This window comes from Pongo pygmaeus, chromosome 9, assembly GCF_028885625.2.
Source record: "Pongo pygmaeus isolate AG05252 chromosome 9, NHGRI_mPonPyg2-v2.0_pri, whole genome shotgun sequence".
Lineage (NCBI taxonomy): Eukaryota > Metazoa > Chordata > Mammalia > Primates > Hominidae > Pongo > Pongo pygmaeus.
Window position 1 is genome coordinate 14199711 of NC_072382.2, and position 27835 is coordinate 14227545.

At 55.7% G+C, this 27835-nt stretch overlaps 2 protein-coding genes across 7 annotated transcripts; one reads left to right on the forward strand and one right to left on the reverse strand.

Moving 5' to 3' along the window:
- The first annotated feature begins 9 nt into the window (after positions 1-9).
- SLC15A3 (solute carrier family 15 member 3) lies at positions 10-15088 on the forward strand. Its single transcript, XM_054438051.2, has 8 exons — positions 10-1396; positions 5395-5684; positions 8373-8520; positions 10060-10170; positions 10916-11084; positions 12568-12726; positions 14148-14303; positions 14799-15088. The coding sequence occupies exons 1-8, from the start codon at positions 836-838 to the stop codon at positions 14951-14953; spliced, it is 1749 nt and encodes a 582-aa protein (XP_054294026.1). The 5' UTR covers positions 10-835; the 3' UTR covers positions 14954-15088.
- TMEM132A (transmembrane protein 132A) lies at positions 15013-27695 on the reverse strand. 6 transcript variants are annotated; one of them, XM_063670880.1, is made up of 13 exons: positions 27386-27511; positions 26032-26181; positions 25389-25531; positions 24692-24906; positions 24252-24470; positions 23151-23482; positions 21452-21601; positions 20227-20425; positions 19984-20127; positions 18354-18556; positions 17334-17610; positions 16735-16926; positions 15013-16314 (listed from the first exon to the last, which is right to left on the reverse strand). In XM_063670880.1, the coding sequence occupies exons 2-13, from the start codon at positions 26118-26120 to the stop codon at positions 15271-15273; spliced, it is 3207 nt and encodes a 1068-aa protein (XP_063526950.1). In that variant the 5' UTR covers positions 26121-26181; positions 27386-27511; the 3' UTR covers positions 15013-15270. The 6 variants fall into 6 exon arrangements, with proteins under 6 accessions (XP_063526950.1, XP_063526951.1, XP_063526952.1 ...); XM_063670881.1 differs by lacking the exon at positions 27386-27511 and having other exon boundaries at positions 20227-20422; XM_063670882.1 differs by lacking the exons at positions 25389-25531; positions 26032-26181; positions 27386-27511 and adding an exon at positions 27576-27695 and having other exon boundaries at positions 20227-20422.
- Between the last annotated feature and the right edge of the window lie 140 nt (positions 27696-27835).

Consider the following 27835-nt stretch of genomic DNA (forward strand, 5'->3'; position numbering starts at 1 on the left):
AAAGAAAAAATTCCTCCTGGCTCTAAGGAGGCCAGCAGAGAGGGTTTGGGGTAGGAGGCAGAGGTAGAGAAGGAGGGAGGTTTTTAGAAAGCTGACCCGGCAGGAGCCCTGTGACCCAGGCTTTCACTTCTCCTAAACACCCAGTTGCGCCATGTGATGCAGGCAGGGGACTGCGGATAGGGCCAGTGAAAGGGGAAGCGAGGGGAGCCCAGAGTTTCTCAAGAAGCCGAGAAAGGGACAGAGGCTGAGCCTGCGGGGAGGGCTGCAGGGGACTGAGAGGGGAGTGGAGGCAGTGGGGGTGAGGGGGACAGGGAGGAGGTGGAGAAGACGGCAGGGGCAGCAGGGTGACTGGGGCAGAGGGAGCCCCCACCCCACTCCCAGGGCAGGCCAGGAGTCATAAGGATAGGGGACAACAGGAAGGGGTGACAAACGGGGAGGGGGAAAGGGAGGCGGAGGGGCAGCGAAGTGAGGCAGGGAGGGTCGCAGTGTGAAGAGGAGTGGGAGGAAGGGTCAAAGTGGAGGGAGGAGAGAGGAGAGTTAGGGAGAAACAGCTGCAGGGGAGGCGCGGGGAGGAAGCCTTAGGGGTGGGGGAAGGGAGAGGGGAGTTGAGAATTAGGGAGGAGGTGGTAAAGTCCGGGTAGTGAGCGGAGGGACAGGAAGGGTAGGGCAAGAAAGGGAGAGGGGACAGGAGGGAAGGGTGGGCCAAAGCGGTGAGAAAGGAGGGCCAGCCAGTTGGGTGGGGGAGAGGGCCGAGGCCCGGGGGCAGGAGTGCAGGGCTCTGAGGAGGGGAGAGGAGAGGAGAGAAGAGCCGCGGGGGGCCCAGCCCGGAGCCAGGATGCCCGCGCCGTGCGCCCGGGAGCAGCCCCGCGTGCCGGGGGAGCGCCAGCCGCTCATGCCTCGCGGCGCGCGGGGCCCTCGACGGTGGCGGCGGGCGGCGGGCGCGGCCGTGCTGCTGGTGGAGATGCTGGAGCGCGCCGCCTTCTTCGGCGTCACCGCCAACCTCGTGCTCTTCCTCAACAGCACCAACTTCAACTGGACTGGCGAGCAGGCAACGCGCGCCGCGCTGGTATTCCTGGGCGCCTCCTACCTGCTGGCGCCCGTGGGCGGCTGGCTGGCCGACGTGTACCTGGGCCGCTACCGCGCGGTCGCGCTCAGCCTGCTGCTCTATCTGGCCGCCTCGGGCCTGCTGCCCGCCACCGCCTTCCCCGACGGCCGCAGCTCCTTCTGCGGAGAGATGCCCGCGTCGCCGCTGGGACCTGCCTGCCCCTCGGCCGGCTGCCCGCGCGCGCCCTCGCCCAGCCCCTACTGCGCGCCAGTCCTCTACGCGGGGCTGCTGCTACTCGGCCTGGCCGCCAGCTCCGTCCGGAGCAACCTCACCTCCTTCGGTGCCGACCAGGTGAGTGGCAGGAGGCCTGCCCCGGCGGGTGTGGAGGGAAGGAGGGCTGGCCCCCAGCGTGACCTGGGACAAACCAGGTCCCCTGCCTGCGCCTAGTTTCCTGATTTGAAAGAAGAGGGAGGCTAGCCCTTGCAAAACCGATGGCAACCGCAGTGGAAATAACCATGGTTGTTTTTTTGTTTGTTTTATTTTTTGAGACGGAGTTTCGCTCTGTTGCCCAGGCTGCAGTGCAATGGCGCGATCTCAGCTCACTGCAACCTCAGCCTCCCGGGTTCAAGCGATTATCCCGCCTCAGCCTCCAGAGTAGCTGGGATTACAGGGGCCTGCCACCACGCGCAACTAATTTTTGTAATTTTTTTTTTTTTAGTAGAGGTGGGGTTTCACCATGTTGGTCTTGAACTCCTGACCTCAGGTGATCCACCTGCCTCGGCCTCCCAAAGTGCTGGGATTACAGACGTGAGCCACCACGCCCGGCAGGTTGGTCTTCTTTGAGCTACTTGGTAGGCCCTATGCTAAGCACTTTCACTGTTTAACTGATTTAATACTCTTCACCACCCAAGAAGTAGGAATTATTATGCCCATTTTACAGAGAAAGACACTGAGAGGTTTCATGGCATTAATCAACTTGTCCAAGGTGACATGGAGGGTCGAGGAGCCGAGTAAAGGCAGCTGGACTCCAGGTCCACCATGAGCCTCGTCTCTGTGTGTTATGGGGATGTGCGGGCAGGGCAGGAGCAAGCCAGCTTCTTCCTATCAGCAGTGCTAGAGGCTGTCAGGCCGACTTGCTCGGATCCCAGCTCTGCCCTTCACTAGCTGGAGGCACATGGGCAAGAACTCATTTATATCCTGAATGGGCTGCCTGGTCTTCTCCCTTAGCTCAACCTCTGAGCCTTTCTCCATTACCCCTTGAACAGAGCATGACACGTAGAAGAAATTTAATAAATATTTGCTAAATGAATGAGTAAATGCCCAACAACACGGCTATATTTTGATAGCTGTTCCCAGTGGGATATTAGACAATAATTTAGACTAAAATGTAATATTATTAAAATAACCACATATGGTGTAAATGAGCAAAAGCAGGATGCAAGACTGCATACAGATAGGACTGCAGCCATGTGGAAAGACGAGGTGTCAATGAAAGGAAACTGGAGAAAGATTGTCACAGTGGTATGGTCAGGCCACTGGACTAATTGCACTTTCTTCTTAATTGCCTCAGTTTATCAAATGTTCTTTGATTGCACATATTATACTCATAAAGGGGACCTTTTTCAAAAGGATCATTTCATCCAATTGGCACCCACAATTCAGCACCTAGCAGTTTCCAGTGTCCTTGACAAGGAGTCACTTGTCCAGCTTGTTTAGGATCCTTTGATGATGACTTAATGCCCCCAGGACAGCCCTGGCCATTTCTCTGTTTCTTTCTTTCTCTCTCTCTTTCTTTCTTTTTTTTCTTTCCTTTCTTTCTTTCTTTCTTCCTTTCTTTTAATGGAGTCTCACTCTGTTGCCTAGGCTGGAGTGCAGAGGTGCGATCTCAGATCACTGCAACCTCCGCCTCCCGGGCTCGAGCAATTCTCCCTGCCTCAGCCTCCCAAGTAGCTAGGATTATAGGTGCCCGCTACCATGCTGGCTAATTTTTGTATTTTTTTAGTAGAGATGTGGTTTCACCATGTTGGCCAGGCTGGTCTTGACTCCTGACCTCAGGTGATCCACCTGCCTCGGCCTCCCAAAGTGCTGGGATTACAGGCGTGAGCCACTGCGACCCACCAACCCTGACCATTTCTTACTTGTTGTTGACATTCTTTCAGACCTAGAGACCCCCAATATTTGTCAATGGGAATCTCTCACCTTCCTTTAATCCTATTATTTCATTGACATCCTACTAGCACCCCCAACCCAGTACCCTTAACCTGTGTCATTGACCCTATTGGCCTCCAGAGAGCCTCACCCATCCAGTACCCCCTGTGGCAGAAATGATCTTCTGGAGGCCAGCCCACGAAGCAGAGCCTCCCGTGGCACCAACAGTGACAAGCTCCTGTACGTTCTCCCCTTGGTTGGGCACGAACTTTGGGTGGAGCAAAGGCAGGCCACAAGGCCTCATGAAGTTGGGACCTGATCCCTAGGACAGTGCAGAAACACCAAAATGATTTGAGACAGGAATGGACATCACTGGATTTGAGCTCTTCAAAAATGGCTCTGGCTGCAGTGTAGACAGCATATGGGTTAACAAGAGTGGGTACTTCACAACAGGCAGGAAGCGGCTGCAGAATTCAGGGGGGCAGTCAGATGGGGATGTGGGGGTGGGTGGGACTGGCGCCATTTGGCAACAGCTATACCTCAGGAGCTGCGTGTTTCACACACTTGCTGATTTCAGAAAGGGCCATCCATCACTCTCGACAAAGTGTCTGCTCATTCTAAAAGAACTCATTTATATCCTGAATGGGCTGCCTGGTCTTCCCCCTTAGAGTTACAATAGTCATAGTCATTTACTTCCAATTAATAAATGGAAGTGGCTGCTTCTAATGGGACCTATTCAATTTTCTGCTTGAAAGTCTAGAGTGAGAATTATCAGTGAGCTGGCATGCCCCTCCCTCCCCATTTCCAGGAGGACCCCTCAGAATCTCCAATGGAATGTGGGTTTAAGTGCATCTGTGTGGACTATAATTTTACTTTTGAAAAAGGAAAAATAAATACTTGTCTTTTCCCCAATGCAACTACAGAAAGTAAAGTTTGACAAAATTGCCCTCGCTAGTAGAAATATAAATCTCTAGGTGAAAGGCAATAATGGATCTTGAGATTTGCGGGGGTATGAAAAGGGTGACTGGTTTAGCAATGTAGAGAAGCATTTATTCTCTCCATTGAAATGGCCCTTAGTCCTCAGTGCTTTTTTTAAATGCAGATGCCCAGGTCCTGCCCTAGACCTGCTGAGTCAGAATCTGGGACCTGGGTCTGGGAGATTTGGAAGCAGCCAGTGCAGCTGACTGGAGCCAACAGACCAGAAGGGGCCTGGGGCCTGGCTGTAGCTGATTGATCCAAATCCTGGGTAAAGATTTTCAGCCCATCTGCCCTTGCTGGGAGGCCTGAAAAAAAATGTTTTTTTCACCAGGCCAGAACTCACTCTTGGGGCTGTGCCTGGGACCACCTCTGCTGTATATCAGAGGGACAAAAGTTGGGTGAAAGGATGGGTCACAATAGCTTCTCTGCTTGCCTCCGAACTGCAGAGGAAATTATCGCTCAGACTTCTGTTCTTTTGGTAATATGCATACAACATTTTTAATAATGTGCAATAAAACTGAGATCTTATTGGCTTTTTTCTGATTATAAAAGTAATGAATAGGCCAGGCGCGATGGCTCACGCCTGTAATCCCAGAACTTTGGGAGGCCGAGGCGGGCGGATCACGAGGTCAGGAGATTGAGACCATCCTGGCTAACAAGGTGAAACCCCATCTCTACTAAAAACACAAAAAATTAGCTGGGTGTGGTGGCGGGCGCCTGTAGTCCCAGCTACTCAGGAGGCTGAGGCAGGAGAATGGCGTGAACCTGGAAGGTGGAGCTTGCAGTGAGCCGAGATCGTGCCACTGCACTCCAGCCTGGGCAACAGAGCAAGACTCTGTCTCAAAAAAAAAAAAAATAATGAATAGTGTAGGTTGCTGAGTGAAAGACAAAGGGATAAATCAACCAGAAATGAACAAGTGGCATCCGAGACATCTGCTGTATGTGTTCCTCTGCGACAATAAAAAAGCAGTGTGTGTCATGGGTATGCAAAAGCAGCTGGGCCAAATGTCCTGATCTTTAGCAAGTGACTCCCAAGAGAAGGATTCATTCATTCATTCAGCAAATATTTACTGAGCGTCTGTTTAGTGATCAGAGACTAAGAAACTGTCGGAACGCTTACCACCCACTGATCCAAGAAGTGTCTCTCTAGGAGGGAGGGATATGGGTACAGAGAGTGCCCCAGACCCCTTTGGCCCTCACTGTCACTGCTTCCTGAGTGGCAGGTGATGGATCTCGGCCGTGACGCCACCCGCCGCTTCTTCAACTGGTTTTACTGGAGCATCAACCTGGGTGCTGTGCTGTCGCTGCTGGTGGTGGCTTTTATTCAGCAGAACATCAGCTTCCTGCTGGGCTACAGTATCCCTGTGGGCTGTGTGGGCCTGGCATTTTTCATCTTCCTCTTTGCCACCCCCGTCTTCATCACCAAGCCCCCCATGGGCAGCCAAGTGTCCTCTATGCTTAAGCTCGCTCTCCAGAACTGCTGCCCCCAGCTGTGGCAACGACACTTGGCCAGGTAAGGAGGGGCTCTGGGTGCAGGGAGCCTCCAAGCCTGGAGAAGCTCTGGATCACTCCTGGGGAGGCATGGTCCAGGTTGCAGACATTCTGGTTCAGCTACAGTGATAGCCTTTTATGATGATCTGCTCTCCAGTGGGCCAGAGCTGCCCGCTGTGACTGAGGATGGAGTTCAAGAAGGTGGTGGTGGTGGTGGTGGTGGTGATATTTTTGGTGGTCATCTACGTACAGAATGTGTGAGGATGGGGCTGGGAGCAGTGGCTATGCCTCTAATTCCAGCACTTTGGAAGGCTGAAGCTGGTGGCTTGCTTGAGCCTGGGAGTTCGAGACCAGCCTGGGCAACATGGTGAAACCTCATCTCTACAAAAAAATACAAAAATTAGTGGGGTGTGGTGGCGTGTGCCTGTGGTCTCAGCTACTCAGGAGGCTGACATAGAAGGATCAATCGAGTCCAGGAGGTTGAGGCTGGAGTGAGTCATCACGGTGCCACTGCACTCCAGCCTGGGTGACAGAACAGGAAAAAAAGAAAAAAAGAAAAAAAAGGAAGTGTGAGGATGATCAGGGTCTCGACAGTGAAGACGGTAGTAAGGATAAGGATGACGGTATTGGTATCTACACTGAAGACACAAACGTTGGCAATGCGGATGACAGTGGCATTAAAGGAGAGGATGATGGGGATGATGTTTCCAGTGAACGCTGTTGGGATACAATGTAAATAATTCCACATTACCCTGTTACTAACCATCAGAGCATCTTAGGAAATCGGCCAAACTCCCTCCCTCCTCATTAGCTGACATCCAAAGGAGGAAGGTTCTGAATGACCTTGCATAGGTCCCATGGCTTCCTTTTGCCCCTCGCCTTCCTAAATTAACTGTCTACTTATGCGAAGCAAATCTGTCTCCAGACCTTGCAGCCAGTTACAGCTCCTGTCAATAGAATCTAAATGAAAAAGGTGAAGAACATGCTTTCCCCAGTCTGGCATATTGCTAGAGGTTTGTAAGTTGCCAGGAGCCGAGAAGTGTGGTGGTTTTCGTTATCTATCGCTGCCTAACAAACCACACCAGAGCTTGGTGATTTAAATGACCTTTTTATCTCCTCTCCCAGTTCTGAGTGACTGGGCTTAGTCGGGCTGTTCTGCTTCTCATGATGGCACTGGGGTTGCAGTCATTTGGGACCTGGAAAGGGCTAGAACTTCTGAGTCTGCTCACTTACGTGGCTGGCGGTCAATGTGGGCTGTTGGCTGGGAGCTGAGCTGGGACTGTGTGGACCAGAGCACCTTGGTTCCCCTTCATGTGGTCTTACCATGTGGCTTGAACTTCTCACAGCATCGTGTGAGGGTTGCAAGAGGCGGGAGCATTCCAAGAATGAATGTTCCGGGGGGAAAGAAAGCAGAAGTTATGGGTCTTCTTAAAGCCCTTAAGAGGCGTTGAAGTCCCAGACCACCACTTCTGCTTCATTCTAACAGGTCAAAGCCGTCACAAGGCCAGCAGGGAAACAATGGCAGGGAAAGTAAACTCTGCCTGTTGGTGGCAAAATGGCAGCACACACTGGGAAGGGTGGAGTTGACAGTGGCTGTCTTTGCAGATGACCACACTAGTATTGTCCGTTTTGGAATCTCAAAGGACAATGCAAGGCTCTTGGACCAAAAGAGGTCAGAAAGCTCTCAAGACAAAGGGCAAAAGGTAAAGGTTGCAGCGGTGATTGATCAATCCTGTCGCCTACTGACGTTCCCTCTACCCCCACCTCTCCATTCTCTATGCCTTGTCATGGAGGGAGACGGTTGCCATGTTGACTGTTGAGGAGGATGGACTTGAGACAGCAAGTAGGGGGAATTTTGGTGTATCAAATCTGTGACAGCGTCTGTCTCTGAGTCAGGCTTGGATTGGGACTCCCCTGGTTCCCGTGGCAAATTGATGCTACGAGCCAAAAAATCCCTTCAGACTGTTTTCCACAGTCTCTGGTCTTACTTCCCTCAGGACTCAGAGGGGCCACAGCTCTAGAGCGGAATGAGTCTTGGCTAGGCACCTTTGCAGCAAAAGAGAGGATAGAATAATATTGGCAGTAGTGGTGCCAACATTGAAAAAGAGTGATAGTGATGGGAATGGAAACTCCATGGAGAGGATGATTTTGCTGACAGCAGTCACCTTACTAAAGGTGATGATAATAAGGATGCTGGCCTTGGCGATGGTGGTGATGATGGCGAAGGTGGTGCTAACAGCGGGGTGGAGGAGATGAGGGTACTGATTTCAGAGACGTGCTGATACCGGGAGGAGGATTAAATTAGGGGGTGATGGTGGAAGTGAAAACGGTGGCCGAGGTGGTGGGGAAGAGTATGGCTGCTGTGTTTGTTTGTTTGCTTGTTTTTTTGAGATGGAGTCTGGCTCTGTTGCCCAGGCTGGAGCGCAGTGGCACAGTCTTGGCTCACTGCAACGTCCGTCTCCCAGGTTCAAGCAATTCTCCTGTCTCAGCCTCCCAAATAGTTGGGACTACAGGTGCATGCCAAAACAGCCCGGCTAATTTTTGTATTTTTAGTACAGACGGGGTTTCACCCTGTTGGCCAGGCTGGTCTTAAACTCCTGACCTCAGGTGATCCACCCGCCTCAGCCTCCCAAAACGCTGGGATTACAGGCATGAGCCACCAAGCCCAGCCTTGACTGCTGTTTCATCTGCTGCCTCTGGGGTCTCACAGAGACCGTCAAGGTGCCCGCCTGCTGGCCGACCAGAGGTCTCCCCAGCCAGGGGCTTCCCCGCAAGAGGACATCGCCAACTTCCAGGTGCTGGTGAAGATCTTGCCCGTCATGGTGACCCTGGTGCCCTACTGGATGGTCTACTTCCAGGTGAGCACCCCTGCCCTTTTTCTCTGGGGGCCTGGCTCCCCACTCACCACCTGAATGGCCTCAGTTCTCATCATAGAGGCCCAGGGCATGTGGAAAGGGGGAAAGCCTGGGAATAAAGTGAGGTGCTGCCCCGTACCAGCTAGCATGGGGCCTGGCACAAAGCCATCTCAGCAATCCAACTCCCTCGGGTGGTAACGGCAAGAGGAACTCTGGAGACCTCTTCCTCCTGCTATACCACCTGCGGGAGTTGAATTACTGGGATGGCTTTGTGCCAGGCTAGGTCCTTGAATAAGTCACCTCATCTCTCTGGGCCTGTTTCCTCATGTGTACAACGGGTGGCTTAAATGAGAGGCTTTTCCAGCTCTGCTGCATTCAGATTGTCCGACTTGGCAGCTGAGGCCCAGAGAGGGTGTGTCAGTTGCCAAGGCCCCACGGGCAGGCAGGTCAGGGGCGAGCTCACAAAAGTGAGTACTTTGCAACAGTGGTTCCCCAGCCTGGCTGTGCTTCAGAATCACCAGCAGAGCTTTTAAAAATATGCTGTTTTAAAAACAGATTCCAAGTCCAACCCCAGGCTATCGAATCAGAATTGCTGGGGAAGTTTCTAGTTTAAGAAACGGTTCAGATGATACTGATACTCAGAGTTGAGGACAATTGCCTCCTACTCACCGTATTACTCCTCAGTGGGGAGGTTAGTGATGTGTGTGTGTGTGTGTGTGTGTGTGTGTGTGTGTGTGTGTGTGTGTTAGGAGGGTGGGCAGCAGTTTAATGCTAGCCCCCAGGCCATAAGGTCATTGCCTTCCATACTCCCTTCACAGGAACATTTGTTGGAGCTCCCAGCCTGCTACTTAGGGGCACACAGAGTATGTCTATGATGAGACAGCGGCATGTGGTGGGAGGGTGTCCATGGCTGATTCTCAGTCATACCAATCAGATACTGACTTCCTTCCATACCAGTTGGTAAATGGCTGCTGCCCTGAGCAGCCCACATGCCCTCCCCTGCCCTGGCCCTTCCTGTGGGAGTCTCCTGGATCCTACTCCATTATATAGCAACTAAAGGGGCAATGCCTGGTATGGGAGGTGGCCCCTGGGCCCTGCTCCTGCAGCTGTGTCCAGAGCCATTCTGGCACGTCCATGTCTATGCAGTGCGTGTGTCAACCTGTGGGACTCAGCTTGACTTCAGTGTCAGATGAGAACTCCCTGTGGGGGCAGCCATTATCTTTCCCATTTCAGCAAACATTTATCCATGCTTACCCTGTGCTGGGCCCTGGGGACACAAATACTAGTCAGACCAGCTGTGCCTGGGCTCTGGGATAAGGCTGCACGCACTGCCTACAGGCCTGAGAGCAGAGCGCAGGAAGCTCCCTGCCCAGCCCAGCTACCTAGGAGAAAGGAGGGTGGGAAGGTGACTATCTCCCTGAGACTGGGAGAGGAGACAGCTGCCCAGCTGCCCTGTGCTACGGCGCTGAGGAATGCCACCTGGGAGTTGGGAGGGGGCACGGCCGGTTCTGTTCCAGCCTCACCCCCCGTCTCTCTTGGCAGATGCAGTCCACCTATGTCCTGCAGGGTCTTCACCTCCACATTCCAAACATTTTCCCAGCCAACCCGGCCAACATCTCCATGGCCCTGAGAGCCCAGGGCAGCAGCTACACGGTGAGAGATAAAGCATGTGTTCGGCACCCAGTTTAGCCAGGTAGCGGCTTCCTCTGAGAAGAGGAGGAAATGAAACTGCCTTCACCCTTCCCTGTCCTGCCTGCAAGGCAACCTCAGGATACAGGAAAAGCACCTGGAGGGTGGGAGGACTTGTGTCACAGCGCAGGGATCCTGCCAAGATGCTCAACTGCTTGAAAGAATTCAGGCCAGCTGCACACCCCCATGCTGCTGCTCTGAAGCAGGTCTCGCTGCCTAATTTGCACCCTCAGATCAAGCACACTCAGGTCCCTTTTCAACTCTTCCTTGTCCCCTCTTTCTCTGGGACCCTTAGATACCTAGATCTCTGCCTTTCCCAGAACTTTCTAAACCAGTTCCTTGGCATTTCAGAGACTTATGAAATGAATGATCTGCAGAGCTGGCAGATAAATGAGAAATTTGCCATTGTACTCCATTTCCTTGCCCATGGCAGACATCACTAGTCAATCATGACTTTTTTTATGCTGAGCTCATAAATGTTCCATAATCAGCCACTACCAATTGATAAAAGTTAGAATACAAGAGGAACCTATTTGCCATCTCTGTATAATCCCACTCCCTGATTACACAGCTGAGGAGTGTGAACTCCAGAGAGGGGAAGGAGCTGGACCCAGGGTCACCCAGGGCCAGTCTAGAGTCCAGGTCTCCTGACTGCAGCCAGGCTCCTTGCACTCTGCTAGCCTGCCTCTCTTGACTTCCTCCTGCCCAGATCCCGGAAGCCTGGCTCCTCCTGGCCAATGTCGTGGTGGTGCTGATTCTGGTCCCTCTGAAGGACCGCTTGATCGACCCTTTACTGCTGCGGTGCAAGCTGCTTCCCTCTGCTCTGCAGAAGATGGCGCTGGGGATGTTCTTTGGTTTTACCTCCGTCATCGTGGCAGGTGTGCAGAGGGGTGTGGGGCAGAGGGCTGAACTTTGGGCTTGGGGAAGTCTGCTTCCACCATGGGCTGATGCTGAAGTGGTAGCCTGGGCCAAGTTCAGCCTCTCCCACTGGGCGTCAGTGTTGGCTTCCCAGAGGTGCAAGCTGAAAGAGACCCTCCTATCTAATCCAGCTGCCCCTCATTTTGACAGAAGAGGAAACTCAGGCCGAGAGAGGAACAAATATTTTCCCCAGTGAATTATAAGCTCCTTGAAGGCAGAGATTGTTTTTCTTTTTTATTCACTGCTATGAACATGCACGTGGGCCCTCCATAAATGTGTTGAATGAATTTTCCACTTAGCGGCAAATGAAGACTTAGAAAAAAATTATCTTCCTTCTTCCATTTCAAAAGGATCTGAAGCCATTTGTCACAAAGTGGGTGTTGTCGGGGGCGGGGCGGGGGGGATCAGCTAAAGAAGTCTTTCACACTGTTGCACAAACCTGAACCCTTTTTACTTAGTAACTTTATGACCCTGAAGTTCCTTAGAGTCTCTGAGCTGCATCTTTAAAATGGGGACAGGTGTGATTCAGACCCTGAGCAGGGCTCTGCCCTTGTGGAACTCAGTCTGATGGGGGGTGTTGTGAGGATTATGGGAGATGAAGTCTGTAAAGCACTCAGTAGTGTGCCTGGATCACAAGTATGAGCTGGATAAATGAAAGCTCCATAAACGGTATTGTGTTGAAAGTGTGAAAACCCAACTAGATTTTATTCCAGCTATATCCTTAAAGCAGTTTGTCCTATTTTATCCTCACAATAATCCTGGGACTGTTATTCCTGCTTCTTGTGTAAGGGAACTGAGTCTAGAGAGGTTAAGTGATTTGCCCAAGGTCACACAGCTAGCCAGGCTGGGAACCCAGGTCCCCTAACTCCATGTCCAGTGTTCATTCCACTAGAGCACAGCTATCTCCCAAGCAACGCAGGAGAAGGAGATAACATAGTTAAACTTGAAAGCCGGGTTAGAAACACTACAGCAATACTTGACGTTGCAGTAGAGAAGTCATGCGATATCGTGGAAAGTAGGCCAGCTTTGAAACCAGACATACCAGAGCTCAAATCCAGCCCTGACTACTTATCAGCTGTGTGACTGTGGGCTAGTTTCTTAACTTTCTAGTTAAGCACTTGAAAGTGCTAGTTATTTCACTTTCTTCACCAGCAAGGATGCATAGTAAATGCCTAGCACGTAACAGTTTCTCCATTAATGAGAGTTGTTACCGTTATTGAGTGCAAAACTCAGCTCGGAGCTTCTAGCAGCCAAGACCAAAAGGGAGGAGTTGGTCACATCTTGGCCCCCTCCTCCACCCCCCAATCCAGTATTCTTTTCCTTGCCTGCTGCTCAATCTTTGGCTACTTCATGAGTACCCCATACCCACCATGTACAAGCTCTTCTGTGGGCTAAGCTGCCTGGGGTGGGCCTGACTATAATCCCCCTCTGCTCCTCCACCAGGGGTCCTGGAGATGGAGCGCTTACACTACATCCACCACAACGAGACCGTGTCCCAGCAGATTGGGGAGGTCCTGTACAACGCGGCACCACTGTCCATCTGGTGGCAGATCCCTCAGTACCTGCTTATTGGGATCAGTGAGATCTTTGCCAGCATCCCAGGTACCCTGGGTCCCCTCCCCTGCTCCTGCACCAGTGATGGGCTCTGCCCGGTGGCACCTCAAAGTCAGGTACCCCAGGGATGCAGCCTGCAGGGCCCATCTGCATGGAGGAAGGCAGTGTTTTCTGACCAGGGCTCATTCACCCAATGGGGGTCTATTATTAGCACCTGGTTCATGTCAGCCACTATGCGATAGGCACTGGGGATTTGGAGGCGAGCAAGGCACTTCCCACACCAGCTCTCCACGTATTCCCCTGGTGCCAGGTTCTCCACCCTCTGTGTCTTTGAAGTTGCTGTTCCCTCTACCTTAGATTGAAAGTGAACTCCTATTTCCCCTTCAATTCTGAGCCTAAATACCAAGGTCCTTGGGCAGAAGGGGTCCTCCCTTCCCGCCCCGTGTTCATCTCTCTATCATAGCACACAGTACTCTGGGTCATAATAGTGGATTTCTATGTCCTTCACTCCCCACCCTCCCAACCCCCTTCCCTGGGCTGGGAGCTAGAGCTGCAAGGCTGGGGCAGGCCCTTCAGGCAGCAAAAAAGCAAGGGCTTCCTCAGCTGGGGGCCCAGGCCTAGGCTGGGTCAGACACAAAGAAAAGACTGGCCCTGGGAGCTCACTCGGATGGGGAGAGAGTCAGGCAAACAGTGAGCCAGTGGAGTGCTGTGGAAGTCAAGGCAGAGTGCGGTGGGAGCCCTTAAGCATGGAGGGGGGGCGGGCAGGTGAGCGGGTAGGAGGAGGGGTCTTACAGGCAGAGGGAACAGCATAAGCAAAGACGCAAGCCTTTGGGAAGCATGGGGGATAGGGCTGGAGAGGCATGGGAGGTGCAGGGAGCGGAAGTGTCGAAGGGCTTTGTGCGCTGAGCCTGCACCTTGGGATTTCTCCTGAAGGCAACAGCGCCCCTCCCCTCCAGGGGGTTTTGGCCGGGAAAGGACCCCATCCGAGATGCTTTAGACAGATGCTCCCAGCCGTGTGAGGAGGACAGGAGTCAGGGGAGTTTAAGAGGCATTTGCAGAAAGTGACCAGGGCTGGGGTTGGACCCAGGGCAGAGGGAACAGAGAGAAGGACATATATTTAGAATAGATTTCAGAGGTTGTATCAAAACGATTTGACAATGATGTTGAAGGCAGGCAAAGAGGGTGGGGAGAGAGAGGAGGTAAAGATGGTGCTGTCACTGAAATGATAGACCTAGCAGGAAGGGGAGACAGAGCTATTGGGGCAGCGCATGGAGCACCCCGGTGCAGGGGTTCAGCCAGGAGGCAGGTGAGCAGGGCAGAGGGGAAGGCGGCATTGATGCATGGGTGCTGTCATTGCCACTGAGTGGACAGGCATCCAGGGGAAGCCTGGAGGGTGGCTTGGTGGGGGCAGGGTCGGGGACAGCAGGCAGGGGCCAGCCCCTGAGATCGTCTCTGCTCCCTCTCTGCAGGCCTGGAGTTTGCCTACTCAGAGGCCCCGCGCTCCATGCAGGGCGCCATCATGGGCATCTTCTTCTGCCTGTCGGGGGTGGGCTCACTGTTGGGCTCCAGCCTAGTGGCACTGCTGTCCTTGCCCGGGGGCTGGCTGCACTGCCCCGAGGACTTTGGTGAGTATGGGGCCTCCCCAGGAGTGGGACATGGATGGAGGGAGGCTTGGAAAGGACGTGGCAACTGCTAAAGTGCTTCGACTCTGGGCAGAAGCAAGAAGAGGGCTAGACTTGGGAGAATGGGGTTCTAGCCCGGGCTTGGCCAGTCACCCACAGCGTGGCCTCCCTCCTTGGGCCTTTGTTTCCCCAAGTGTTGAACTTAGTGGACCTCCAAGGCTCCTTTCTGCTTCTGGAACTCTGCCATTTCTGGCTGAAGGGTTACCTTTCTCATGGTGTTTGTATTTCACGCCCCCTTCTGAATAGCTGAAGAGGAATTGTAGACACCCCTGGAGATCTTCAGGAAGCCAAGCATTAGCGGGTATCTGTCCAATGTCTTCAGATCCCACCACTGCCCACATGGCCTCAGCTGCCAGCCCCAGGGCTAGGACATGGCAGACACAGGGCGCAAGACAGACGATCCCTGTCCTGACCCAAATCTAACCCTCCTTTCCCCAGGGAACATCAACAATTGCCGGATGGACCTCTACTTCTTCCTGCTGGCTGGCATTCAGGCCGTCACGGCTCTCCTATTTGTCTGGATTGCTGGACGCTATGAGAGGGCGTCCCAGGGCCCAGCTTCCCACAGCTGTTTCAGCAGGGACAGGGGCTGAACAGGCCCTATTCCAGCCCCCTTGCTTCACTCCACCAGACAGACGGCAGCAGTCCCAGCTCTGGTTTCCTTCTCGGTTTATTCTGTTAGAATGAAATGGTTCCCATAAATAAGGGGCATGAGCCCTTCCTCACGACCACGGTCCATGACAAGAGGCAGGGCAGAGGGGGCCTGGGTGGGAGTCCTTGCGGGGGACCAGGCAGGGGACTTGGATCAACAAGCACCAGACGAGCGGGCGGGGGGGGGGCAGGCGAGAGGCTCGGTGGGAACTCCACCCTCGTTGCCCCAGCTGGTGGCTGACCAGGTGGCTGTGGAGGGTCAGGAGCTGCCCCGGATCCTCTCCATGTAGTTGCGAAGCTCCTCAGGGTCCTTCAGCCCCATGTCCTCACACACCCAGCGGATGTCCTCCTCGCCTGCCACAAGGATGGACTGCACAGCAGGGGCCCCTACAGGCTCCTCAGGTGGCTGGGCTGGAGGGGCTGGCGCAAATGTCACGAACTCTACTCGCTTCCGCCGCCCCCCAGCCTCCTTTCGGGCCAGGGTGCTCGAGGAACTGGTGGTGCCCCCAGGAGGGCCAGGGGCCAGGGTAGGGGCCTCCCCTCCTCCCCCACTCTCACAAGGGCAGCCCCCCTCCCCCTTGGGCGGGCCAGGGGACTGCCGGTCCAGCTGGCGGCTCAGTTCCTCCTGGTCAGTGCCCAGCCAGACCCAGTTGTGGGGCTGGGGGGAGGTGGGGTCAGTGGCACCGTCGGGAGGTTCTTTGCGCTGATAGCGCAGGACGAAGATCACACCATTGACCAAGAAGATGAAGATGGCCACGCAGAAGATTCCCAGCAGGGCGTACATGCCCAGCTCTAGGTCGGTGACATGCTGAGGGGCAGGGACCATCTCCTCCTCCTCTTCCTCCTCTTCCTCCCTAGCTTCGGCCTCGTCCTTCCTGGCCTCCTCCTCTGCCCGCTCAAACTTGCCCCTCACACCTATGTTGCCCCCGACACTGCCTGCCGCCTGCCGTTCACCACCCACGGTGGCTTCTGTGGCTGGTGGGCTCCAAGCAGGGCTGGATGGGAGAGCAGGGGCTGGAGTGGAGGCAGGCGGCAGCCCCAGCCAGGCGGTGCCAGAGGCCAGAGGCACACGGTGGCGGCCCCGGCGGCAGGGCTCGGGCGGGTGCAGAGCCACATGCAGCGGCAGCCCCTCGGCGCCTGCCCCACTCACCACCACCCCGAGCTGGGCGCCCTGCTCCTCAGCTGGCAGGATGGCACCAGGCTCCTCGGCTGAGACGGACAGTCCCAGGTCACGGCGGTCGTAGAGCTCAGCCGGGGCCACGGTGTGATCAGAGAAGGACAGCCATAGGGAGAGGGCCACCTCCTGTGGGGCACACAGACACAGGCAGAGACATGCGAGGGCACGCACGCATGCACAGAGAAACCACTCCCACAGAGACAGGCCACATGGAGGACAGACCAGAGAGAAGACAGAGACACAGGCAGATAGACAAAACACAGGGAGAGAGGGTACGCGTGTCAATCACCTGTCTGCCACTCAGCCCTAAGGTCTGAGTTATTGGGAGGGTCCTCAGTTAGAGCCATCTAACCAACCTCCCACTGCCATACTCCAGCCACTGCTTGATCACCTCCAGCTGCAAAGAGCTCACTACCTCACAGAGTCAGTCCTCACTCTGAAAACCTTAAGGGGTCGAGGTACCAGGGTCCCTTCCTCCCATCCCCCTCTACCATGAGCCCCCATCTGGAGATGTTGACCTCATCCCCCTGACCCCCCAACTGTCACCTGCTTTGGGGCGGGAAGGGCTGACTGTGCCCAGCACGTGGCTGTGACCTCCCCGGGGTGGGCAGTGCCCCGGCTCAAGATCAGCGAGATGCCCATCACTGGCTGCACCCTGAGCTCCAGCACTGAGACCTTGTCGTCCGTCACAGCCAGCGCCTGCTCCCCCAGGATGGAGTCAGACAGTGGGGAACGCACCTGAGGGTGGAAAGGAGATGGAGGTGGGGGGGCCTTCCATACAGACAGCCCCCACCCAGAGGGAACTGGGCGCTCCCAGCACCGTCACGGGCTACTCTCCCTCTACTCTTTGCACCCCAGTGCATATCTGGACCCCAATCCCACACCTAGGGGTCAGTTCCCTTTTCCCTCAAGACCTAGTCCCCACATTACCCACACCTCAGCCCTTCATAGCTAGAGGGCTTCCCCTCTTATGCGGCCACCCCATTCTGAGCCTATCTCCAATCCCACTGCACTCAGACCTAGACCGCACAACTCCCCCCACACACTCTGGGCTCCTGGCACACTCTTCACTCCCACCCGCGAATATTTTGGGGGCCCCTCCACCCTTCTCAGGGGGTCTGCTCTCCTGGTCCCCGGCTGCTTACCTCAATGGAGGTGACACCGGGCTCCCGGCCCACCAGGACACGGCCGCCCTCCAGCAAGGCTACACGCGGGTCCAGCACGCGGGCTTGTGGCGCCACAAGGTGGGACACGTCTAGCAGCCAGTCGGGGCCAAGTAGGTGTGTGAGGCGGCGGCCGCCGTCCAGCGGGTGGGCCGCGAAGGGGGCGAGGAAGCGCACACCGGCGCGCTGGTACTGCAGGTGGCAGCCACGGGCGCGCCGCTCGGCCTCCTCTGACGCCTCTGCAGCGGGTTCCGCAGGCCTGCAGGGCGGGGAGGCCGAGACTGGCCGTCAGCGCTGCGCGGCCCCAGCTGGCCCAGGGCCCAGCTGCTGGAGACCTCCAGCTCCTCCCCGGCGGCTCCTAATCGCCAGCAGCTCCTGTTTCTCAAACGCAGGCATCCGCCCCTCTTGGGGTCAGGCCCTTCCACCTGCAGGCGAGCCACCCCAGCCCACTCCCGACTGGCGCTGTGCCTCGATCACTGCTCTTGCTCCCAAGTGGACCGCAGGGGAGACGCTCTCTTACGGGGACCCTGGGGGCGCTCACTCTCTGAAGGGCCTGGAAGCTAGATTCCAGAGGCGTGGGCCACCTCGCCCTGGGTTTTGGGGAGCCCCCTCCGAGGGTGTTCATTTCCTGAGCTCTGTGTCATCTTAGGCTCTGAGGGTACGACCAGCATAGAGAGACCCCGGCTTCAAGGGGCTGACATTCTCGGGGGAGGAGCGTGGAAAGGATGGACAGGCAGCATTAACCAGTACTGATGTAGATTAGGAAGTGGAGGGTGCTATGGGAGAAGTGAGGCAGGAAAGGAGGAGAGGGATGCGGAGGTCAGCAATTTCACAGAAAGCAGTCATTGGTTGGGCGGTCCAGGGTGGAGGTGGGCAGAAAGAACTGCAAGCAACAGGGCAGTTTTTCAGACCCCGACTTGGGCCCATGGCTGTGTCCCCTGCGCCCTCTCCGTCCCAGTGTGACTCGCCAAGGCCTGCCAGCTTCCTCAGGCCTCCACTCACCCTTCAGCAGGGCCAGGTACCCTCCAGCCGCGGACCTGCTCGAGGGTGGTGTCGGTGAGCTCGATGCGCAGCGGTAGCAGCGGGGCCCACACGGTCAGCCGCAGCGACGCCCTGAGCCGGCGCCACCAGAAGTCCACCCGCACCCCCCGGGCGCCCCGGCTCTCCTTGCCAGCTACGAACACGGCATCACAGGCCTCAGACACCTGTGGAAGGGCAGAGGGCAGGCGGGCGGGCTAAGCCACTAAAGACAGGTGTGAGGCTGGGCCCGGTGGGTGGCTCATGCCTGTAGTCCCAGCATTCTGAGAAGGCCAAGGTGGGTGGATCGCTTGAGTCCAGGAGTTTGAGACCAGCCTGGGCAACATGGCAAAACTCCCTCTCTATAAAAAATAAAATAAATCAGCTGGGTGTGGTGGCACATGCCTGTAGTCCTAGCTACTGGGGAGGCTGAGGTGGGAGGATCCCTCGAGCCTGGGAAGCTGAGACTGCAGTGAGCCGGACTGTACCATTGCACTCCAGCCTGGGGACAGAGTGAGACTCTGTTTCAAAATAAATAAATAAATAGATTAAAAAAAAAAAAAAAAAAAAGGCATGGGCCAGAAGAGAGCAGCCCTGACCTCAGGCCATAGGACGGGCTCCCACTGAGTGCAGCTGTGTCTCACTGGAATGCATGTTGCAGCAGGATTGTTGGTTAAGCCCCTGTTCTTTGTTTAAGATTTTCCTGTAGGGGCCATTCCTTGAGGTTCCCTGGGGCTCAGTCAGGGGAACTGGCCATTGCATACCAGTCTTCCTCCTGGCAGAGCAGGAGCGTGAACCCAAAACTTTGGCTCCTTATTGGTACTGGCCTTTGACATTGCTCTTGGAGCCACCTGGCAACCAGCTACAGCCAGGTAGGCAGAGGTGGGGCAAAGCAGGTCTCCCCACCAAGGCCCTCCAGCAGGAACCACACACATTTGAGCAAAGGGCGCCACAAGTGGGGAAAGGCACCTTCTTCCTTCAGGTGGCTGGGATTTGCATCCATGCAGGCTCCATGCTTCCCCTCTTAGAACTTCAAGATAGAGGAAGTTGCTCTACCACCCCCCCTTTTTTTGCTTCACAATCACCAGTAATAATAATAATAATAATTTTTACCATTGTATAATTATTACATCATATTATAACTGCAGTAGCTGCCATTGTTTCAGCCCCTGCTGTCTGCCAAATACTGTCTTAAAGTGCTTTTAATTCTTACAAGAACCCGAAGATATGTTCCCTTTTAAAGTTTAGGTAACGAGGCTCAGAGAGGTTAAGAGACCAGCGCATGATCACAAAGCTGGTTGACAACAAAGATGTGTTTCAAACTAAAACTTTCTGATCCCAGAGTATGTGCTCTCGATTCTCTCAGGCCAGGGCACTTGCCAGTGCAATAATGAGTGTGAAAGTGTCTAAGGTCGGGGGGCTGTTAGGGTTACTTGACTCGGGAAAGAGGTGGCTGGAACAAAAGAAGTTGAAGCTGTGGTTCCTCCCATGAGGTTTCTGGTCTCAAGAAGAAGCTGTTCTCTTGGGGACCCACATGAGGAAGGAGGAAAGGTGTACGTGCGTAACTATGCCCACACAAATGCAGACTCACATGAGCTGGACACCTGCCACTCACCTGCAGGACCTGTGTGTTGGCAGACTCGCAGCCGACATGCTCTGTCACCTCCACCAAGGCCCCCCCGCCGTCCACAGTGACAAGGCGCACAGGGACATGCTGGGGCACTCCAGTCAGTGGTGCTGTATTCACCAGCTCCTCAGCCTGGGGGTGGAGGAGGGGCTCAGCCCCAGGCCCCTCAGCTCATGGGGCTCCTGGGACTTGGCCTCCAGCCTTCCCGGGCAGAGATGGAGGTCTCCTTACCTTGGCCAGTGGGATAAGGGCTCTGATGTCCCGCTCAGACACAAGGATTTCCCACACCATTTTGTCCTTCTCTGCTTCAGGGGCCTGGCCTGGGTACTCCAGCTGCCACGTGACGGGGCGAGTGACCGCTACGCCCCCACCAGTGCTATTCTCCACCACAAAGTCCACCCATAGGAACTCAGACAGTTCAAGGGGACTGCTGGCCAAAAGAGACAGAGAAGCCAAATGCTTGCTAGCTGCCAGGCATGGCGTCAGCACTTCATGCATTCATGATTATCCCCATTTTACACAGGAGGAAACTGAGGCACAGAGGTTATGTAGCTCACTTAAGACCACACAGCAAAAAGTAGCGGGGCTGGGATCTAAACCCAAGCATCCTCGCTCCAGACTCCAAACTCTGACCCACTCTTGGCCTCTCTAAGATCCATGAAACCACTTAACCACCTCCCACCTGGCAAGGTGGCTCACTCCTCTGCCTGCCTGAGCCCATTTCCCCCAGACTTCCGCTTTCCACAGCCACTGAGGTGGCATGCGGGAGATTCACTTCCAGGTCCCAGGACCAGACACTCGACCCTCTGAATAATAAGCTTCCTTTGATCAAACAAAAACCTATGTGCTGGGAACTGTCCTGGGTGCTTGATATGCAGCACTATATTTTATTTTCAAAAATGCTAAGGGATGCATTATTATTCCTATTTCACAAGTGAAGAAACTGAGGCTTGGGTAAGGGAATGTTAACTGGCTTGCCCAAGGTTTTGCCCATCCCAAAAGCATCAGAACCAGAATTCAAACTGGGGCTACTGAGTCCATGGCCTTGACCCAGGCTCAGGGCATGAATAAGAAGAGTTCACAACTGCAGAACTGCAGCTGGGCTTTTTGGGGGAATGTGAACGGCCCAGAGAAAGGACCATTTGGTGGAAGCAGGGGGATGGAGTAGTGGCTATGAGGGCTCTACCTGGGGCACAGGATTCATTGGCATCTCTTAGAATAAGACTCACAGACACTTGCTATGCCTGGCACATGGCTGGGACTGGAAAGATAGTGGCCGAATGAATGAATGAAGGAATGGATTGTGCCTGCTTTGTGCTGCTTCCTTGAAAAAATCTGTCCTTGGGTCTGCTCACCTGGGGATCTAGAGGCAGCATGGCAGCCCCCAAATCTGCCCAACTGCACTCTATAACCAGCCCTCCCTCCTTTGCCCCCTGGGTGGAGGGAAACTGCTCACCTGGAATCTGGCTCTGTGAGCCCAGCACGGTGGCAGGTGATGAGGGTGGTGTGGTGCTTGGAGCCCTTGAAGCGGTCCAGCTTGGCAGTCCAGAGTGTGGGCTGCGCGGGGCGGGCAGCTGTAACATGCAGACCCTTCTTCACCTTGATCCTGGGGAAGAGGGTATAGGCTCAGTTTGGCAAGGTGGATGCTGAACTGTGGGCTGGATTGAAGGGGAAAGACAAGGGGCCAAAGCCATCTGACCTCCCTGGCTCACAGTCTGAATCTCCTCTTCACCATCCTCCAACCCAGAAGGACCCCGCCTCAGGGCAGCTCACACCTTACAGCTCTCCCCCACCCAAAGACCACTTACGCCTCCCCACTGCCCATAAGGTCAAAGCTAAGCCTGGCATTCGGGGGCCCTCCAGGGTCTGATCCAGCCTTACCTTCGGCTGTGACATCTCTCCACGCACTCTCTGCTTCAGCTACACACAAGTTCCCCCCACACACAGCACCGATTCATGACTCCAAGCCTTTGCCCAGTCTGTGCCTTCAGCCTGCTCTGCCCTTTCTTACTTTATCTGCTGATGCTTTAAGCCTCCAACAACTCACAGACCATTTCCTTTAGAAAGCTTTTCCAGAGGTGGGATGAATTTCCCCCTTACTGCACCCACTGACCCGAGCTCCCACCGCACTTTGAAACTCCCTCAGCGCTTACACACCCACATGCCTTCTAATCCAATTCATGCCCATCCAGCTCCCTTCCCTACCACTGGGGGCCCCTTTCTGCCAGATAGGGACTGGCCCTTGCTCGTGTTTGGATCTGCAGAGTGCCAAGACACAGGGCTTGGCAGGCTGTAAGTGTCTAGGAAAGATCTGCTTAATAAGAGTGAGCATAGGAGGACGTAGGAGATGGGGAGACACAGAGACGGGACATGCACAAACCCAGGCAGGCTTGAAACCAGGTCTAGGTTTCAAAGCATGTCCGCAGACCGCTCTTCAATCCTCAGGAAAGGTCTCATTACAAAGTGAGCCAGTCCCAGTGCCTCACCCTAACCAAGCCCAGGACTATCCTGCCTAGAACTCAGGCTTCTCAGAATCCTAAAGCCTAAGAGATGTCTCTCCCATGGATTCCTGCGCTGGACTCCAGAAGCAAGTCATACTCTACAAGCCCTTGCCAGGTGAACTGGGTAGGTGGGTGGGGGCTGCTTTGGGGGAACTTATTACAGAAAAGGACACAAAGAATCAGGGCCTTCCTATGGGCAAGAGCAGGCTCTATCCAAAGGCTAGAGACCTACGGCAAGGGTGGCAAGGAGGGAGAGCATGTAGGTGAACGTGATTGGGGCAAATATCCCTCTCTGGAGCACTGGAGCAAGAGCTCATGCTTAGGTACTGCAGTCTCTAAGCCCTTTGCAGGTTCCCCTCCCTGGAGACTTGCAGCTGCCCTGAAGGTGGACCATGTTAGCCCCATTGGACAAAGGAATCTCAGGGAGGTGCCAGAGGAAGGGGCAGCTTCCTACTTCTGACTATAATTCCAGGGCTGTGCCCATGGTGGGCTCCTACCAGCACAATCACGGCTTTTTACCTGGAAGGAGTTTGGTGGACGCATGTTTTGCAGAGGTCAAGGATTCCAGCAAGGACCCCAAGAGGAGCAGGTACCTGTCCCTAGTCTTCCCACAGGGGTTCCCACCCTCACCCATCCCCATGGCCTGGTGCTCACCGCAGGGTCAGGAGGCTGGCTGTGAAGTTGTCCCGAAGCAGGAGGGTAGCACTAAAGAGCTGGCCGGGCCGCACTGGCATGTCAGGCACCCGCAGAGTCACAGCCTCGTCCAGAGGTACCTCCTGGTACTGTGGGGGGTCTGCTGGGCGCAGCTCCACGCCCCCCACTGGGAGGGCCTGCTCCCCAGGGTCGTTCTCCTCGCCGGAGCCACAGCCCCCAGGGCCCTCAGCCGCAGGCTCAAGCGTGTAGGCCAGCTCGGCCCGTGTGGTGGAGGCCTGGGAGAACCAGTGCGAGGGAAGCTCCAGCTCCACCACGCAGGCGCCCAGGGATGGCTGTAAAGACACGACAGCAGTAATTGGCATGGAGGTGGGCGCAGGGCGAGGAACAGGATTCTCAGCACCCATGGCAGGAAACCCAGAGCTGGAGGGGCTTATGAAAGGGAGGCCCAGCATGGGCCGGAGACACAGCCTGGGTGACACAGCCAACCAGCGACATGGCTGGGGCTTCAAACCACGTCTAGGTTTCAGAGCATGTCCGCAGACCACTCTTCAGCCCTTGGGATAGGTCTCATTACAAAGTAAGCCAATCCCAGGGCCTTACCCTAACCAAGCCCAGGACTATCCTGCCTAGAATCCAGTCTTCTTCTCAGAATCCTAAAGCTCAAGAGACGCCTCTCTCATGGATTCCTGTGCTAGACTCCAAAATAGTGGAAATAGCAATTATAAAAGTAATATTACTAATAATGCAAACACACTGGCTGAGTTATGACTCTGCCATAAGCTATCCTTACATTCATCTCACTTGTTCCTTACTCCAACTCCAGATGGGGTAGTAATTGTTATCACCCCATTCTTCAGATGAGGAAACTGAATCTCAGAGAGATTAAGTTACTTACTCAAAGTCACACACCAAGGACTGAACTCCTTCTGGGGCCCTAAATAACCTTTTCACAGCACTGAAAGCTAGTGGGGGCAGAAATGGAGTCGGGTGGTCCACAACCCCCGCGCTTCCCAGGAGTAGGGGTTTCCTCTCTGCCGCGGGCCCACCACCTGGCTGACGCAGCTGCAGCAGGACCAGCCTAGGTGGCGCCTGTCTACTCACCTGGAAGCGGCAAGCTTGGTGAGCAGTGCCTGCAGGGTGTGTGGCATGGAGCCGGGCACAGGGCAGGCTGCCAGACCCTGGTGGCCAGTCCTGGCCTTTGAGGTGGAAGAGAACCCGGGCGTGGGGCTCTGCTGGAGTCACAGCCGCTTCCACTGAAACGGCCCGCACGTCCCATGGGACTGGCCGTTGGTGGGGCTCAGTGACTCGAGGGGGGACCACCTGGAGGGAGAATGAGAGGGCTTAACAAAAGAGGAGGTTGGGGGGGAAGATCTAGGAAGATGGGACCCCAGCTTGGCAGAAGAGAACCTTTATGGGCCTCAGTTTTCCCCTCTGGAATATGGAGAGCACAGCCTGGGCTGGGGAAGGCTCCCAAGCCATACCCAGCAGACCTCAGGCCCTGAGTCCTGTTAGCCTGAGAGTCCCCGGTGCCCCCTCCTTACCTGCTGAGTGGCAAAAGGCGGGTAGGAGGCCCGGAGAAGTGGCTGGGCCCTGGGCCAGGGCTGCAGGAGCAGAAAGGTCTCAGATCGGGAGCTCAGAGAGGAGTTGGCAGGTGGATAATGGCCCACCTGCTGCACACGGAAGTGCTCAGGGGCGTCTAGGAGCTCCAGGGCTGCCGGCAGGTAGACAGGGTCCAGGGGAGCCTGGCCACAGTCCACTGAAGAGGCATAAGAGGGAGAGATGATGACAGCTCCAGAGCTGGCAGGGGCTGACCCGAGCGCCATGCTGGGGCACAGTAGTTGTGGGCAGGAGAGGGAGAAAAGGGCTGTAAATGTCCCTTCCCCTCTCACCACCATTTCATAGATGAGGTCACTGAGGCTTAAAGTGCCTCACACAGGTAGTATGTAGCAAAGCCAGGATTTGAATCTGAGTCCAGGACTGGATGCTTCCCAGCCATTCCTTCTACTTTCCACAGACCTTGGCCTTCTTCTCGCCAACCGCCTTCTCAATGTCTCCTTTTCCCCAAATCCTGCCCTCCATCTACTCGCCTCTGATACCAAGGCACTTCTGGGGTGCAACTGTCAGCAGACTGGGCCAGTGTAGTAAAAGATGGTAATGAAGTGAGCTTTCTCTGCCCTGAATCCTTGGCCAGGCTTTGCTGGGCATCCACCCCTCCTCCCCCATCATTGCCATGGCAACCTGCACCATCTTTCCAAGCTTGCTCCTTTCTTCCCTGAACCGACTGGTATTGAGTGCAAGTGTGGGATGGGCGGGCGCGGAAGGTGCTGAAGAGGTCTGTGAAGGCACTTGCTTGCCCTGGGGGTGGGGTGGGGACCAGGAGCCTGGGGAAGACAGTCAAAATAGTCAATCATCAGAAGGACAAAGGAGCACTAAGGCCATATTGGTTTGCTCTAACTGAGCACTAATAATAATAATTAGCATTTTGTGAATGCTATATGCAGGTGAGAATTTAAATACTGTATGTGTATGAACTCTTTGAGTCTTTGTAATAATTCTGTGAACCAGGTTCTATTATGATGAATCCCATTTTGTGGATGTAGAAAATGAGGCGGAGAGGTTAAGGTATTTGCCTGTGGTTCCACAGCTGGAGAGTGAAGGAGCTGGGAGTCCATCCCAGGTATTAGCCACTAGACCGTCTGGCCTCTCCACCTGCCACCTCTCTCTCCAATCTCCGCTCTCCACTGCCACGGTGCACCCGGCAGGCTTCATGCCCTGGAGCGCACCTCCTCTCCTCTGCTCTGCCCGGTGGCACCTCCCTCCTCATTCAGGGCCATGAGTGAATACTGCCTCCTTCTGAAGGAAGCCCTCCTTGGTTACTCACCTTCCCACCAGTCTCCTGTCTTTTGCAACCCTGGGTGCCTCCTCTGAATTAGTAGTCTTCCTATCAACAAGGGACCCTGTCTTGCTCATCCTGGAATTCCCCCAAACTAGGAAGCGCTCCCTAGAGAGGATTTCCTGGGAGCCTGGAGACCTGAATTTAAATTGATGAAACTTGGGTCAGACATTAACATTTTGAAGCCTGTTTCCTCACTTGTAAAAGGGGCAGGAGCATTAGGTGGCACTGTGGACAGGACAGGGCTGTGTAAACTGTGGAGTGCTGTCTGGAGGGAGCAGGCATTATTGCTGCTGCATAATGGATTTGACAAGGTTTTCCTCCTCTCTCTATTAGGACTCCCACCGGGTCCCTCGGGGTGGGGAGCAGGTGGCTGAAAGCAACCCCACAGCTAGCTCCCTCTCAGCCCCACAGCTGGACTGTGGGTGGGGGTGGGGACATTGGTTTCAACCTCCTTCCTGGCCCTCCCCACCAAGGAGCATATGACTGAGAGGCTCTCCCTGCCCCCTGCCCCAAGCGTAACAAGTGACCACTACTCTCTGGGGGCAGCCACTGGCTTCAGGTTCGCCTCCTACTCCATTGCCTCCATAATTACAAGATGCTCTTAGCCCGACTCCCACGGACTCCCATCACCCAGCGCTCGGCTCTCTAGGTGGGGAGGAGGGCAGAGAGTGTTTCACTGTCCTCCTGTCTTCTGTGGCATCCTTTGCCTTGCAGCCACAGCCCAGCTAGCCCAGGCCAAGGGAGTCTGACCCCCACCCCGAAGCACAGGGAAGTTGCTGCCCTTTCCCGCAGTGACAGAAATCCTCTCAAGGGCTCTGGAAGGCAAGGATGCGGCCATCCCTGGAGACGCCAAGGTCAGGGAGCCCTGGGGGAAGGGGGAGGGAGGGCTTGCGTCTCTTGCAGGTCCCAGGCAAAGGGGCTGCTTTCCACTCCCGAGGGGGGTGGGTTGGTGGCGGCGGAAGGAGGCTAGGAGGGTGCAGCGCTACGGACCACAGATGAGGGAGTGGGGATGACGCTAGTGCGCCCGGGACCGGGGCCGCCGGGTTCGATGCCCGGGCTGGGGGGTCCCTCGCAGAAGGTGCGGGACGGGGAAGCCCCTGCTCCGGGCTGCCCCGGGTCAGGAAGGAGTTGCCGGGTCGTGCAAGGTGAAGGAAGCCTTAGGGGCGAGTGGCTGGGGGCAGGTTCCCGAGGGCAAGACCTCTCCGACCTTCAGGGCGCTGCGGGGCGACCCGCTTAGGGTTCAGTCCGAGAACCCAAAGGTTGGTGGCTCCCGGGCATCACTCGCTCCCACTCGGCCGGGCCCGGCCGCCCCTCGCCCCGGCCCTCCCCTCCCGCTGACCTCTCACGACGTCCAGGGCGAGGGCCACCAGGAGGCAGAGCCAGGGGCCGTAGGGCCCCCGAGGGGCCGCTGCAGCGCGCCCGGCCATCCGCGCGCACATCCTTCCCACAGAAGGCGAGGACGAGGCGGGCGGCTCAGGTGGCCCCGGTCCCGCCCCGCATCTCCCGCACCCGCTCCGCGCCGGCCCCACCTGGCCCGCTGGGTCCCGGCCGCCGCCGCCGCCGCCACCCGCCCCGCGGCTGCAGTTCCCAGACAATGGAGCGGGAGCAGTGGGGTGGGAGGGAGCGAATCGCAGCACATGGGCTGCCACTCCGCCCCGCCGGGTCCTAGTGCCCTACGGATCCCCAACCCCTGCGCGCTCAGGCGACCGAGGTCGGGAAGAGCGCCACGTCCCTGGAAGCAACAGAGGACGGCCGCCTCTGCCAGGAGGGACTCGGTGAGTTCTGTGTG